Below are 17,162 nucleotides of genomic sequence, written 5' to 3'. Positions count from 1 at the left end.
AATTACTTCCGAATTTCAGTCTTGGACTGTAATGGCTATACATAGTTATTTCATGAAATTTTCTGGATTTAAATTATGTTCCCCACAATGTGACACAGTTGAGTGTTTGTTTAACACGGACTCGCCTGTCACGTGCTAATGATCAAAGCTCGGGTAGTCAAAGCGCCGCGCGGGGTGGCAGGTAGGAGACTCGCACCCGCCACCCGCCGCCGCTCACCATTTAGCCGGGTGTGGAGAGGGTGGGTTGTTTGTTTGTTTGTACTCACCTGCACACCCTCATTGAATTTCACGCACGAGCGCGCAACTGTCCGATAAACTGCAATTTTTCAAATAGCTTACCTGTGATTGCTCTCGCATTTTATTATATTAGACACTAATTTATTCATTCACCCCTAGCGAGGTATGGATTTGACATTATACACAACTATACTTCATCCATACAATGCTTAAATAAATATAAATAACACAATGATACTAGAAGGCAATGATGTAAACAATATTTGTAGTCCATTAACACGACAACAGCGACATTGTTTATCAAAGCTCTCACAAATAGTTTTTGTAAATTGGATAAGTTTTCTCATTTCATGCTTTTGTAGAAGAGATTAAATTTAACTGAACTCGGGTAACATTTAGGAAATAATCTTTTTCTTTCATTCTTGAAGTAATCACAACTAGACTGTAGTGGACATTGTCTGCAAGCTTTTCATTTAGTTCACCATTGGTATCTGGGTATATTGTTAAATCGTTTCGTTTTGGACTGGAAGATTGTTATTTCAGGTTCTACGCTTAAACTTTACAGCGTCCGTATAAGATAATATAGTAATATATAATATATATATATAGCAATATAGTAATGTAGAGATATAGTAATATAGAGATATAGATAAAGAGGCGTGATGCATTGTGTAACTCCAAGATATATATATATTAAATCCAGAGATGATATTTGTATAGACACCTCAAATAAACATCTTCTAATCTTGTATTAAAACTGGTTGGGAGGGGGATAATTATTTCTCAATTTCTCTCAAACCCATGACAGCCCTAAACTATTTAGTGAATCTTTAATTGTGACAACACCATCTGAATAAATTCCATTATTCACATAAAATAAACCAATAAGAAATGCTAGAATACTTGTGAACATTAACATGAATCAGTATTTTATACCAAAACATTTATAACAAAAAGCTGCTCTAGCAAAAAGTAAACAAAGAGGGGTTGCCAGAGCAAACGGTGAAAGCTTTGGATTTTTTTCTTAGGTATATGCTTTGTTTTTATTTGTTCTGAGAGCGTGCAGTGTATGTTTTAATAAGCTCGAGATGTATGATTTAGTTTTGGGTTAGGGTTTAGGTTTGGAGTAGGGTGAAGGTTTTAGTGTAGGCTTTAGCTGTGGATAGAGTGAGGGAACACAATGACGGAGGGAAGGTTGGTGAAGCTGGTAACGCCACCCGCTGTTCGCGCATGCGTAGAACAGGTCAGTCACCCGAGTGGATGTCACAGTAAAAGTCACTAACGGGGGAGTGGGGAGGGAGACCTGTGGGGCGAGACTGGGAGGTTGGTTTGGAGGGGGTGAGGGGTGAGGCGGGGGGACACTGGTTTCCTAGAGTCCCTCCTGAGCTGTTACTAAGATCATCAAAGTCCTTGTTGCGATAAGTGCCAATCCTCTTTCCGCCGATGGTTCGAGAAGCTTTGTTCCAATCAAATCGTTCAACCTTTCAGTGTCTGGTTGTTTATCTGTACGGTAGGCTGGATACGAAACGAGTTCGTAGATAACTCGATCTCATTATGTATAATGTATGTGTGCAATAACGCGTGTGTGTGTGTGTGTGTGTGTGTGCGTGCGCATGTCTGTGTGTGTGTGTGTGCGCATGTCTGTGCGTGTACCCCGTTTGTGTGCGTGTACATGGCTGATGTAGACATACTCACTGCAGACATACTCACCTTTCTTTCCGCATCTTCCTGTCTCGTGGAGGAAGGAGTGTGTGTTGGGGGAAGGGAGTGGCCGAGTGGGTAGTCTAGACCCCCTCCCCCCCTTGAAGGAAAAGGTGACCCCCAACCCCGTGAAAAGTGTGCACCTCCCTTTCCTCACGACCGTTAGGTCACGTGACTTCTACAACCTTTTAAAAACTGCTGGGTTTCTCTTTCTTTGAAGTTTTGTTTAAAATTTAATTACATCACACATTATACTAATATACTTTCTTGGTTTTATTTTTCGCCATGTATCTTGCTACAAGAATTAAGATTATTATGTTGGTGCGAACCGCTCGCTCTCCATCAGGGTTATGCAAGGGGTCACATGAGTGAATGCATATGTCACAGGAAAAATATCTGCATAGGAAGAGGAAAAAGGAAGTGCAGGAAACGTGAATACAGGAAGATAAGAAAAATTAAGTAGGTGGGGAAATCCGAGGATCGAGCAGGAAAGTTCCCCAAGCCACCATGGGTAGAGGGAGCCATCAGAGGTACTCAGTACAAGAAGACAATGAACCCCAGGCCTCTAGCAATCAACGGGTTACTGGGGCATCGCATGGTATGTGCACATACCAACAAATATTGTGACATAACAGTCTGTCTACGTGACTTTAATAATTTTCAATGAAAAAATTCGCTGGCTTGTACTTTGATTCTTTCGTTTTCTCGTCTTGCGGGTTGTCTTATTTGTGAGACTTGATGCAGACGATCCCACTGTACCTTTCACTTTGCCTTTGCAGTATTCTCCTTGACATTAATTGAAAAAGACAGGTAGGGAAGTCCCATGTAAACTACTTTTAAAAGAAGTCTTGGTTTTTTCCTTCATGGAAACATTTTAAGGTGTTGTGAAAGGCAAGCTGGTCTGACACCGACAAAAACCTCAAGTTGAAGGTGTGGCTGAAAACCTGGTTAAAAGCTGGCCATGAAGTAGACTTATATCAGAGAATCCTTACTTATCAAAAGGTTGGGTCTAGTCCTCACAAGATAGCATCCTCTCAAACGAGCCGACTTTCAAGAGTTGAAAGTAGAGAGGAGAATAGAAAGAGGACAGCCCTCCAAACCTCATAGAAAAGTCATTAAAGTAGGTGGCTGTTGTAGCACTCGTCACAGCCATTAAAACCAACAACTATATTGAAGCACTTGTTGGAGAGCGCAAAACATCTCCTGCAGACAGAGACAACAAAAGCTGACTGAAGAGACCAGAGGCAACCTTGGCCAGGACTTCAAAGCCGATGGTGGCCAAGCCAGCAGGAGCCCATCCACTGTCCTTGCCTCAATCCCATCGCGTGCATAAATAAATAAATGTTTATTTATACAGCACCTTGTCCTACCCCGAAGACGAGCTGTAAATGCAAACACACCTAAGACCTCATCCTGATACTATCCTGTTTCTCTTTGTGCAGTTCCTCCGGCAGACTGAACAAACCGTTGGCTTCATGTCTGCTCAGTGAGGCAGAAGGACATTGCTCGGGCATGTCCCACAGACCGACACTCAGATACTCTCCTGAGTACGAGAGTAAGTAGGAGAGTAGGAGACACGTAACTGCAATAAATTTACATAAAACTGCTCTCACGGTCCGTTTACTGCCTGTAATTTATGGGAGCTTTCATGTGAAGGAAAGAGAGAGGAGTGCATTCCAGCGGTGGTTACCTGATTGCTGTCTCTTTATCACAGTCTTCCATAGAGAGCATCTTTTAATATACTTTAACCTCATGCCGAAACAAACATTGTATTATTATTATAGGTTACATATGAATAAAAATATTTACAAAGCAGAAGTTGTGATTGTGAGGGCAGAAGGACTTAGAGACACCATATCACAAGCTTCTGTACAACTGACTACAATGTTAGCTGATGAGTCTCATCCACTCCGACAGGCATTGGACAACAGACAGAAGACAGAAGGTGGGATCAGAACCTTAGAGCCAGAACCACGTGATATCTGCATTCTTTTATTCCCGCCATCCACTTATAAACCCCATCATGGCCAGGACAGGCACTCGAGGGAAGGGTTTCACACACCTGGCACCAGTTCCTGCTTTTTATAAAGAGGTAACCATCGTGTAATGTCTGTTGTAGTCGCATAGCAGATTAATTAATTAATTTAAGGAAGGGATTAACAAAAATGTTTTGTTGTGCAGAATCCCATGGGCATCAGACCAGACTCTCTGCACTTACACAGTTCGGACGGAAAAAAGATACTAGCAGTGTCTGTGGAATCGGAGGCAGGTCTTGAAGGCCAATACATAGACATGGGCGCATGCTGAAGCCACTGATAATCGGCAGAAAGGATTGCATAAAGTAATGTGTGACTGAAAAACGAAGAGAATGGATAGAATAATCCACACGATACCTCAAAAACAAGCAGAAAAGTTAAAAGAAGAAAGAGAATGAGACCAGTCACTCACCTGTTTGTCTTCGCCATTCAGTACACGAGGACAGAACACTGACAGACACTCAGGTGTCCACGAGTGATGTGATGTTCGCTGGCTGTTGAGTAAAGCTGCTCGAGGCTTTAACTGTCAGAGAGAATGTAGGATCTCATGACGACTACGTAGGTGTCTGGGAAAAGTAGAGGTTCCGTGAAAATCATTCAGCGACATATCCGGGTAGAAAAGCGTGGGACCAGTCGACCAAAAAGTTAGGCAAAATGGCCGGACAGGACAGGCGACTAGAGTACGAGTACAGATGTGTAATTGCATGATTGTTTATCATCCATTAGGGACCTCATTGATGCACAGGCCTGTTGACCAGAAGTCACGTGAATCCCGTATTTACACGGTCGTGAGAAGCAGCCACACCTCGGCGACTCTTGTGGGATCGTGTGGGGTGGAAGAGAATAGAACATTCCGTTCGAGCAGAGGAGGTGTGTCATCCACCCACGCTTGTCCTCCAGACCTCATGTTTCTTTTCCTCCATTGCTGTCCTCAATGTGTCACACCTTGTCAACAACATGGCGCGTGTGAACCAAGTGAGAATCCTTGTTTTCCAGAAACATCCATTGTTGAAGCCTTTGTGTCTGTTACCTGAGCTGTAGTGCGACACAAGGAACTGTAGGAACAAGAGAGAACTGAGTCTCAGTAGCACTTTCTCGTGTCATTCCTCCATTACTTCCCGTTTAATACAATTATCTCCCTTAGCTGTATTCACTGCCCTTAGTTATCAAGTTGATGCGGAAGCACAATGCCATCGAAACAAAACTTTCGCAAACAAAACAACAGCACGAGCAGCAACAAACAAACAAACAAACAAACAAACAAACAAAACACATGTGCACGCATGCACGCCCACACACACACAAACGTGGGACTTCAGGTCAGATGACAGTCGTGCAACCTCTGACCCTCATCGCTACAAAGTGATTCACAACATCGATCTTGTGCACTGAGCCTCATCATCATGTGTCAACATCCGCCTGGTACCCGGCACCGCCACTTGACGAGTATAACATCAACCATCCTTGACAGACGGAGAAAATATCCTCCACACACTTTTCCCCGTTTCACGAGTTTTGTCGAACTTCAGGTGAGTTTAATTTACTTTGAATTATACCGCACACTGCTCTGTGTGAGCGCAATATGGAGAAACCATATTAACCACAATAATACCAACCCTCCTCCATTCAACACACGCTCACTTCACTTTTTTACCCCACCCATTCACTTTTTAAAAAATATAAAAAACAAACGATCAAATAATAATTGAAAAAAGCAAAGAAAAAAGAAACTTCAAACAGAAAAAAAATAAAAATAAGTAAAAAACTAAACTAAAAATAAAAAACAGCAAAAAAGCACAAAAAACAACTAAAAAGAACAAAAAAGTAAAAGAAAGAAAAAAGAAACAAAAAACACAATAAACCAAAACGTTTTCAAAGATCAAAACCAAGAAAAAAACAAAACAAATAAAGACACAAACAAACGACAAAGGAAATAAAAATCAAAGAAAGACACGAACAATAAAACGATGAAATAAAAAAAGATATAAACTAACTGACGCGACGGGGGCTGGCAGCAGTAAATTAAAACGAGTAAAGTAGGAGGGGAAGAGAGAGAGAAGGGAAAGCTGGGGCTGGAAAGCATAAAACTATGATTTACAACAAAATGCTGAGTAGCTGGCAGGCTGCTTGAGGTGTGGAGAGCAAAGCGAAGGACGGAGGCAGAGTATCGGGAACAATTGTCACATCCCTAAACTTGTCTCCCCCTGACCGCCACAAAACTTAGTTGCAGGGGGGAGATAATCCTCCTCCCGAGCCTCTGCCCTCCCGTCCTCCATGAAAGGTGCTGCTGTCGATGTGATTTACAGTTCGCCGAGGTGGTGGCCATGTGTGGAGGATGGCGACAGGGAGGGATGGCCGCATGTCACGATCGAGAGGTTGAAGCCACCGAGACAGGAAATACTTTGCCCTTCGTCTTCTATTTTTACACAATGTGACATTTCACGAGGACAATATAATCCGACTACAATATATCTTTCCTACATTCTATACTTCTCCACGGAAATCGTCGAGAAACAAGTTATTCCAAGTGTTTTTCTAATAAACTGTCCTAGCATGTAGCTACAGTGATTCATAGTCTTTACTGAATGTCAACACTGCACACACGAGCTCGGCTGTCCTTCCTGCTTGAAGACTAATTAATTATTGTGAATCTTAAAGATAATTTCAATTTGAGGACTTCTTTGATGGTTGATTAAAAAAAAAAATTATAATGTTCGCTCAGTTTTCAAAATAGTTTTGCAGTTAGAACATCGAAATCGGAGGAACAAGGGGTCAACTTTGTTTCAATGAGAACACGAGAAAACTCGTTGTTGTCATGTTAGCTGTTTATTGTTGACGACAGCCCTTTGTCATTCATCAAAGTGTCTAGAAATACAGTATTTACACAGCACCACACACCCGGGGTGGGAGAGACGGCGTTAACAGCGTGGCAAGGTGTGGACAACAGGCAACATGGCAACGGTGCTGACGGCCCTCGTCACCATGGCGACACCGGGAGGAACCCTCGCGGAGCAACAACAACACGGGGCAACCCAGCGACCCAACAAGCAACAGCTCGCCATGTCGTCATCACACGCAAAACCTGTTCCTGCCAATCACGTGGTCGAAAATAGATCTCTCGTCAACATAAGCCTTCTGTCTCTGTCTCTGTCTCTGTCTCTCTCCTGACATCCTTCGCGTGCATGGGTCTTTTAATATTACCAGACGCACCCGGCTTTTGACTGACATGTATGTTCCGCATACCTCAAGCTACCCCACCCTTCGGATCGTGGGACTAACGCTCGGGTTAGAACCCAACCCTGACGCTAATGGCAGTTGTGTTTATTTCTGTTTGGTTTTTACATTTGTTATTTGGCTGAACGAAGCGCAAACTTTGACAAACAGTAGACACGTGGCAGCCAGGTGATTCAGACCGCAAGATAGTGTTACCTGTTACAACAAAACTTTCAACAGGACAGCTATGGCGAAGATTTTTTTCCAATGATTGGGTAAAGCTCTTCCATCGGCCGACATCTTGACAAGGTACAATGCTGACGTCAGCGTTGTCGGCCTGTTTCTACTGATGTGTATGTCTATCTGTGTGTGTGTGTGTGTGAGAGCGCGTATACATGAGAACCATTCGCTCAGTGTCTTTGGGTGTTTGTACCCGGACTCGCGAGGCATGCTGGGTCACAGTGGCGACGCCCCGGGACCAGACGGCACTTGACGAAGGAATGCAACGACCTTGGAGCTTGGTGTGGCGTACAGAGGTCCCTCCCCTACACCCCTCGTATAGCTGAGCCTGATGTGTGAATGTACTGTGTATTATGCATTACGTATTATGTATTATGAAACGTATTTATCTCATTCATTCCATCATCGACGACTTACGGACCCACGAAAACTGAAAGGAATGCTGCTCGTTTATATTCTTTTCTCCCAACAGGCATCCACCTTGAGCCCTTCGCAACAGATTTAAACAGATTGTCTAATAATGACACAGACGACAGCTCCATGTCCGTGTTTCCCATTTACGCCGAGAGAAAGCGAGGTTGTCGTATGTACAGGACTACATTCTGTGAGGAGCCAGACCTGGGGTCAGCAGGTCATCAGCACGCGGTAAACACGATGTCCCTCGCTAACAAACCTTCTGACCACATATCAGCCAACATAGCATGCTGTATATTGTATTATAGCTTAGTGGTATTTTGAGATATTGTAACCTACCTCGGGAATAACTATGCAGGTATTTAAGAATGACAGACAAGACACTAGTCGTGGGAAATACAGTCAAATACCTACACAGCGTAGTTTTAATGTACGTATGGGGATAATTCTGTGTTTTAATAAAAATGACAAAGATAAGACACGTGCTATGGGGGAATACGTATATGAAGTGTAATTTCAGAGAATTGTTATTAAAAGTAATTATGGAGAGGAACAGGTCAGTGAAAACAACAGTTATAGACTTTACAAAACCTAATGGCTGAGATCAAAGGTGCCGACATAACTTCCACTGTGAGAGGGACACGTGCACATGATTTAGTGATATCAGCACAAACTGTCACTTGGAGTAAGCTCTAACAAATCACAGTTCACACAGTCACTAAATTTACACTGAGAGGAAGACAAGGGGAGGAAGCATGGAAGAGAAAAAAATTCTAAGTGGGAGGAAGATTAAAAAAATAAATGACAAACCAGGCGACATTCACAACAGAAGAATCAAAACACTCCAAACTCAAAATAATTCACCTGTCGAGAGAAATGTTTACAGCAGCAGACAATGAATGATGCACGCACAGACCAGTAGTGAGACAGACAAGGTCTCCACACACAAACAAACACACAAACACACCTGTACACACCTGTAAAAACATTATTCCAACCCCAAAGACTACACACGCCCCTACTCGCACCCACACGACCTGTAGAAGTACTGACCTAGGAAAGGCAAACCAGTGGACATCTTCGGCCATCGTGTCTTCCATGGCTGGAGGAAACGCCTGCACTCCCTCAAAAATATCTGACCCTTGCCATTCTCCTCCTTTATAAACAGGGTCACCGCTAGGGGTCGTGACGCCCCGGCATCTGCATGCAGCATCACTAGAGACCCGCACGTGTGGACAGTCGAGGGAGGATGAAGGGGGAGGTTAGGGGGGAGACAAGGTTGGGGGTGGGGGAGATAGAGGAAGTCGCAAGGGGAGAGCACTCGTTCTGTTGGCGTCACTCTTGGATGCTTACTCTTTTATTGTTATCATCGCGTCCATATTTTACGACTTGCACGGAGAGGAATGAATGTTTTTAACGGTTCTGCCCCAGGAGATGCGAGTTGGTTGCCGGGAGATGGGAGCGTTGGTGATCTGCAGGCATTAATCCCTGGGTGAGATGGTGGTCAGTGCGACAACGATGTCAGGTATTTCATGTTGTATCTGTGGCTGCCTAACAGACGTGTGTCGTGCTAACCTTCCTCGCAATATTCAATTTAGTAATTATTAATATTCACTAACTCATTTCCGCTCCATCATGTCAAGAGTAATCGAAAATACTACAGACAAACAACTGCAAGATGTCAAGACGTGAACGAAGGACGAAGGATGAAAAGACAAGAAAGCTGAAAGGTATCAGCAAGTCATTTTGCATATAAGGCTAGCACCCTATTCAAATGTGGGTCGGACTCGAGAATGCTTCGGTCACGAGGAGGTCTTGAGAGACAAACTTTAACAACCGCAGCCCCCCGTTGGTGAAAAGTGACAGGTACATCGGACTTGTTGTGGCAAGGGCTTCTCTCATCTGGCAAGAAAATATATGCATGACTTCGCTCGCTATATTTTATTTGGTATTTTGAGCCACTCAGCGGGAGCGAGCTGTTAAAGAGTTACATTTTTTTCTTAACAAGCCGCCGTCTGCTTTGGGAACGTTGAGAGGACCTACTACAGTCAGCAAGTACATTCCTCCACTTGCCCTCCCTTCTCCTCACCCTCCCTTTCACCCATACAACGACTTTGAACATGTTTGAAGTTAAAATCGAGGGAAAGAACACACAGTCAAACACTTTCTCGTGTATAAAATACAGAAGCACAGAGAGAGAGAGAGACAGAGAGCCTCTTTTATTTTTCTCTCCATGAAGTAAACACTGATGTGTTGTATTTGTGAATCAGCCATCAATACATAAATCATATGTTTAATTAATGCGTAAACATGTCAATGATGCAAAAAGCCACAAAAAGAATAATATTGTTTGTATTAGGTATTCGCCACGAGAGAAACCGACTTCACTGAAACATGAGGGTTGGACCTGACGAGGTTTGGAGAGATTTCGCGAGAAATTTACGTTTTTTATAAAGAAGACATTGACATTGAGGAATAGATGATGATAGAAATAAAGAAGTGCGATGATGTCTGCTTAAGGCAAGCGGCGTTTGGTAATAATACTAAATGACAGTTTGATAGTTGACAGCCAAACTCCGATCGTTCGTGGTTGGGTCTCAGACTATGTTTGTTTGGTTTGAGTTGCCCTGGATCATACTTATTTTTATTCTTCATTATCTCCGTGTATCTCCACCTTCTCCGAAGTTAATGGCGACTCCAATAATTCTACTTCACAGATCGAGTTGCAACATACCTCTACGTCCACACAGCAAACCTCGACATCGTAAGTTAGAGAACGCACCACGGGAGAAAGGGAAACAAACAGAGAGGGAACAGAGCAAGCAAGGGAGCGAACTGCGTGAAGGCAACTATTATCTCCCCTTTAAGACAAGTGGTTTTGGTTGTCTCCTCCCACAATCCCGTAAAAACAAACCAAAAACAACCAAAAAAAAAAAAACAAAAACAAAAACTCCATTACATCTATTCTTTAGGTCTGAGGTGAGAGGTGATTACGGTATATCCCCGCTTTGCTTATCTTCCCTTGTCTAGAAAGTTCGGCACTTCTTCACCTCCCCCTTCCTTCCGTTGCCCAAACTGAGCTGTCAATTTAAAAAAATTAGGAAAGGGACATCAAGAGTGGAGTAAAGTACAAATATTTCGTTAGACCTGAGGCCACGTGTGTCGATTACTCATTAATCAAGAGAGAAACACTCGTGTCCACAAACTGAGGTGTGACATTACTCACCTAAATATTTGACAGTGAGTTCTTCTTGAACAATTAGTGCATACACAAGGTCGTGGGTCTCTCTAGATACTAAAGTCACGTGAGTGAAAAGGAAGAGAAAGTCAAATGGTAGGCTACCCGTACACGACAGACACTGATGTGGATAATCATGTCAGATCCACATTTCTGGTTGCAGAACGATGGTTTACTTTGATTGGTTACTTTGATCGGTTACTTTCATCGTTTACTTTGATCGGTTACTCTCCAAAATCGCGTGTAAAACACAGATTCGGGCTTCAACCTTTCCCCCAAACCTGCGGCCCAGTCCGCACAATGTACCCCGGGTACGCTCACATGAAAGGCGTGACAAGCAGATAACATCTGTCTGGCGTTCTACTTTCCCTGGCTGAATAGTTTATGTTCCTCTGACTTCTTTTGACTGCACACTTTAGAAAGAAGAATAAACGAAAGACTTTTAGCAAGTGAGAAAAGACACAGTTTAGTTTTTCTCGAGAAAGTTTCTCAGCTGTCCTTCAGGTCGGGTGGGTGATCGGTAAAGTGAAACAACAGTCGACAACATGAGTCTTTACATCAATCACACATTCCAGCAGCATTACAAATATTTGTAACCACTCCAGTACATCAGCACCTAGCGAGAAATACTTAGAACAGAGATTTATATCTATTCATACTTTTCTTGATACTTCATACTTTTTATTTCCCTTGGTGGGTGAAGCACATACAACATCCTGTGTAATGTTATGTTGCTTCAGATGTTTGCACGATTTGTTTGTTGCTGTTGCTGTCACAGGCCACCCGTTCATGCTAACAACATGAATAAATAAGTATTTCCTTTTTTCGCGAGAGGAAGGGGGTAACAGGCGAAGGTTTGCGCTTGTTTCCCCTTACAAGGTTATTTCTAGCACTTTCTTTATCCTGGTAAGAAAGTATTTCTGAGAAATATAAAAAAAAAATTGTCAGAGGAGCATAATAAACTGCCTTCGTCGTGATATCGCAAACAAGGAATCTTTGAAAAGTTTTTTTGTCTGCTGACAACGGAACTTTAATATTGAAGTAAATGGGGGATCGAGCGGGTAGATGGGTGTGGACGGATGGGCGCAAGTAAATTAAAACACTGAGTGGTTGTCAAGATTGTCGCCTCCAACCTTTTCTGGGGAACAGTGTTTTCTTGTCTTCTAAACACAGAAAAGTACGACAAACTGTAAGAAGAGGCGGTAATGCTGGTTTCAGTTTAGTCCTTTGTGTTTAGAAACAAACAATTGTTGTGACAACAACTACAAGCCGTATATATACACACACACACAGAAATGAAGCATAGAGCACGCACTCACCTACCAGCACACATACGCACGTGTACACACACGCACTCACACACACACTTTTTCTCTCCTAAAAGCAAGTACACGAGTGATATTCAGAATTTAACCCCCTCCTCTTCAGTTCGCTGCAATTCCACCTCCCCCACCCCCCACTCACACACATCATAAAAAAAATTACAATGAGTTTACTGTGTGTATGGTTGAAGGGTGGATTTGAGGTGGAGGCTGTACCCCACTTACAGGTCAGTAAAGCGGATAATCTGTGCGTGGAGTTCCACAGCGCATGTGCCCGCCATGACGACCCGACACATTCACGACGGGCGCCCGCTTTACGGCAAACAGGACACGCTAGCGAACACACCAGCATGCAGGACACGCTAGCGGACACACGAGCATGCAGGACACGCTAGCGAACACATCAGGATGGCCTTATCGACTTGACGTTTAGCCATATGTACCCGACCTTTAACTTTCTGAGTTTGAACAACTACATGATCCTGCTGAACATCGGTTTATCAGACATCAAATGACTGGAATGGGAATGTGGCGTAACATCAAATTTTGTGGATGAATATTTGTCTGTTTGGCTGTTGTGACTCATTCAGTTCTGACGCGATGGTGTCCAGTGGGTCACTAGTAGTTACACTAGGAGTTACGTTAGGAGTTACACTAGGAGTTACACTAGTAGTTACACTAGGAGTTACGTTAGGAGTTACACTAGGAGTTACGTTAGGAGTTACACTAGGAGTTACACTAGGAGTTACGTTAGGAGTTACATTAGGAGTTACACTAGGAGTTACACGGTGCAGAGCTAGTCAAGCACATTGTCTTTAATGATCAAATGACTCTCGATACAAGATACTATTTCCCCAAACATCGGCGATAACATCTCTCGTTTTGGAGTTGCACGCCTACAAACATCACCATACACAGAGGTCAGCACCACAGACGTCACGAGAGTGCATGGATACGTGTAGGTTGTGAAGGCCGCAGCCAATGAGAAAGCTGGGAACAGATGTTCATTAGATAAGTCGTGACGTCACGATGGTGATCGCTGAGTGGTGTCGGCATACATGTCTAGAGGCGTGTATTTCAGAACAGAAGAGTTTCCACCACTAACCTCACCAGATGAGAATAAATATTATCTTGCAATGAGTTTTATTCAATCATCAGAACAAAAATTACCTCGCTAATCCTTTAAACCTGCAACAACGCGTAAACTGATAAATGAAATCTCTTCTCTGAGATACAGCACACGGCGAGAAGCAAATGCAGGTAGGTCGGTCCGGTTAAAGACTCCGGAACTAACTGAAGATCTCTCTCTCTCTCTCTCACACACACACACAGACACAGACTTTTTAAAATGTAGACATTATTGCCAAATGTTTGACTAAAAGACAATCTTTGTAAAAATGACGGTAACACATTCACCTTCATCACGTCTACACGATCCACGTGTGTGTGAGTGTGTGAGTGTGAGTGTGTGTGTGTGAGAGAGAGAAAGACAGTAGGACATTATCAAGCATAGAAATGCCAGGTATTACATAACACGTATCAGATGGCATACATCAACAATAACCACACCCATGCCACGCACGAACACCGTCAACCCAGATGCTAGACCTCACCTGTGTGACGACTATACACCTGTCTACACAAACTACAATAATGTCTCAGCCAAAAATCAACGGAACTTCAAGGACAGTCTTCACACAAACGGAGGAGACCATGGTCACGTGATCTCGGTACTCACCTTTGCCAACCTGCCTCTCGCCCGATTCAGAGCCTGTCGCTGGCCTCGTCAGGTGTGGTAGGAATCTGTAGCAACAGGTGTGTCAGGAACTGGCAGCTTTAGTCACAGCTCGCGGACACGAATGCATCCGGCAAACCCTCGCCAGCGACTTGCGAGCAATCAGTTGGCTCACTTTTCTTTTACAAACCACTGGCGAGTAAAACCTGTCATACAAAGTCAGACTATAACCTTCCGTAACCGTACACGGCTGCCAGGTGAGTGGGACCTGTGCTCCGCCAAGCGCTGCGGTAAGGATAGAAGACACCTGAGACTCGCACCCTCTTCCTTTTTTTTTTTTTCTTTTTTTTTTATAGACCTGCGAGCATGTGCTCCGGCATGACACCCGACTACCCGTTTACGGCTTGGAACGAGGTCGGGTGGGTAAACAGCCAGCGCTGTGTGGAATCGTGCGAAGCTGAATGGCGGACTGGGTTCAGCGTGAGTACCCAGGGACGCTCTTGTGCGGTCCGGGTACTTCTCTACCCTTTCATTCACAAGGCCGAGCAGGCTTGGGGGAAAGGGGTTGTCGTCGATCGATGTATGTTGGTTACCTTTCCTGTCAGTATTTCCCACGACACGATCTTTCATTTTTATGGGAAAAGATAACAGTATTTTTAAACATTGGATCTGAAGAAGCTAAGAAAAAGCAACGGTATCCATGGAGAAAAATCTTAATGTAAAATTCAGATTTAATATCACAAACAATTTTGTTTAGATAGATAGATATTCCAACAAATAATATTAAAACTATTGCTTGATTGTCTTTCAAGTAAATGGGAGTAAACATGCAGTTAAGCTCCAAGTTGCTTCAGGGTGAATAGAACAGCAATGTCCTGTGTTAGTCGCGAAAATAAGTTTGGGTTTTTTTCTTGTTTTTTATGGGGGAGCGGGTAAGCAAAGTACACGTGGAGTGACCGTTATTCTAACTTCTGATGTCACTGATGGCAACAGCCGTTGATCTTACACTAATGAGACGTAGCCATAGCAACGAGTCTTGTCTTGTGACAGCAATGCGGTCTCTTCTTGTTCCACAGCGCACGTGACGATTAAGATTTTTTAAGTGAAAGAACCCGTGAACAGAACCTTTTAGGAAACTGAAGTCAATTCAAATGTAACAGCATGATGGTAGCCTTGTTGGCACCAAAATCCATGTAGTGCACGGAACTCTGTAGACAACAAGTACAGCAAAAGTTCGGCAACGACTTGACATTACCCATAATTTGTCACCAAGAGGCTAGCCGGGTGGGAGTACGGAAAAGAAGGTAATTAAAAAAAAATAAAAAAGGTGTGTTGGGGACGGGATCTGATCTCACGGCTACCGACAACTTATAACTTCAAAGAAAGTCCTTTCCTTGTTGTCCTAACGATGGCGCCGTCAAATATACTCGGTTTAGAAAAAATCCCGAGACTAAGCTAAACATTTGTGTTTGTCTCACCTACTGGTTGCTAAAGAAAGGAAAGGGTGCTGTACTTTGAAACATTGTCTGACGGGGAAACAGTTCCAGTCTTGACCCTGGCAGTTCCCTTTCTTCTCAGATTTTATCTCATCGAATGTCTCGCTTCAACAAAGGCTTCATGACCAATTTCCGGTAAGTGGATTATGAAACTGCTATCTTAGGAAATAACGATGATGATACATTGAGTGGGCTAACTGTGAGTGGTTTACTGGCTCTAGGCTCCTAGAAGAGCTTTTTCTTGTCACTGGGCCAAGCGAACGTGGAACTGAGAGCTGCTATGAAGTAGTAACCACAAGGCTTTATATCAGTTTCATAAGGCTTGATGTAATTTATATCAGCTGCAGGTAATTCTTTTCCTAACTGAAAAGGACAAAATGAATGTCTCTGCCCTGTGACTTATATGTCCTGCATGTCTCCTTTACAAAAATTTCGGAACATCTGACTGCAAAGGTTCGACAGCCACAAACAAATCGCAAAAGTCTCACTTTCGAAGAGGCCAACCATCTGTGATATCATTTGTTTTAAATTGGAGAGGGAATCAACACTACGATGCCCAAACAATAAGGAAAGTGGAGAAGAGAAGACAGAAGAAGAGGAAAGATACAGGGAGGAGGATACATGGAAAGTGTGGACAGCGCTGGTGTGATTAACTCCCCATGGGGCTTTGAGGAACCGTGAAAAATGGACAGAGCTGGTGGCGAGGTCACCGTTGGTCAACGAGCATGAAAGCTGGGGGTCACATGACGGTGATTTGTCACTGACCACCTTACAAACTCAGCTTCATCTCCATGTTCCGGTGAGATGGTCGAGGAACTCGGGAAAATGTGCTTCTGGGGAAGAGATGGAGATGAGAAATGATGTTACAAAACCAGATGCGTAGGTAGAAATAGTAGGTTGCCATGAGAACGCTGTGGTAGGTAGAAGTGGTATTCGAATATTAACGTCTCTGTGGTAGACCTGTAAGTCCAGATGTAACTGTGCTTTCAACATGATCATAGACTTACAAAATGGTGGAAGCAGCACACACACAAACCCACTTATCTTTTTAGTCTTCTTTGTCCTCCTAGTGCCGCAACCATACCACCCCAGCGGATCCGGTTCTGGGCCGAGGATCGATCTCCTCCTGGTCTGTCTCCGAACCCTGCGTTTCACCTGTGGGTTCAAGTCCAGAACTTGTCTGGTTAAACTCGGTGTCAAATTGCAATAAAATCAAATTGTCAACCGTACACTGCAGTCTATGCAAAAACTTATTAAATACATTTTTTACTAAAAACAAGGATATCGGCCGGCAGCTCTTCCTTGCGATGTAAGTGTAGAAGCAGGACTGAAGTATCGTTGGAAGTCAGAGAAACATTGCAGTGTACTGCTGACGTCAAGCAATGTCTGTAAGACACAATAACAAACACGTTAATGCTTTGTACAAAGCCAGGGTCGTGTTTTCACGAGCAAACCGTCGATGTCGCAGTTGAAGATGTGAAATATTTTCACGGGTGAGTCCCGTGCTGTGTCCTGGTGACCGTTAGCACG

General features: G+C 43.5%; 1 protein-coding gene across 3 annotated transcripts in view; it reads right to left on the bottom strand.

Annotated features, from left to right (window-relative positions):
- LOC112573966 overlaps positions 1 to 14,737 on the bottom strand; it is a 31,890-nt gene extending 17,153 nt beyond the window's left edge. Inside the window, exon 1 of one of the 3 annotated variants that reach the window (XM_025254706.1) lies at positions 14,140 to 14,737. Coding sequence is in view for 1 of the 3 variants with exons in the window: in XM_025254707.1 (XP_025110492.1) it covers positions 4,387 to 4,403 (17 nt within the window). In the remaining 2 variants the exon portion in view is untranslated. Of the gene's footprint in view, positions 1 to 4,386; positions 5,184 to 14,139 lie in introns of those variants that run through there. The other 2 variants (XM_025254708.1, XM_025254707.1) reach the window with 2 other exon arrangements.
- Positions 14,738 to 17,162: the final 2,425 nt, after the last annotated feature.

Source organism: Pomacea canaliculata, linkage group LG10 (assembly GCF_003073045.1).
Source record: "Pomacea canaliculata isolate SZHN2017 linkage group LG10, ASM307304v1, whole genome shotgun sequence".
Taxonomy (NCBI): Eukaryota; Metazoa; Mollusca; class Gastropoda; order Architaenioglossa; family Ampullariidae; genus Pomacea; species Pomacea canaliculata.
This window is presented reverse-complemented; position numbering and strand designations above follow the sequence as displayed.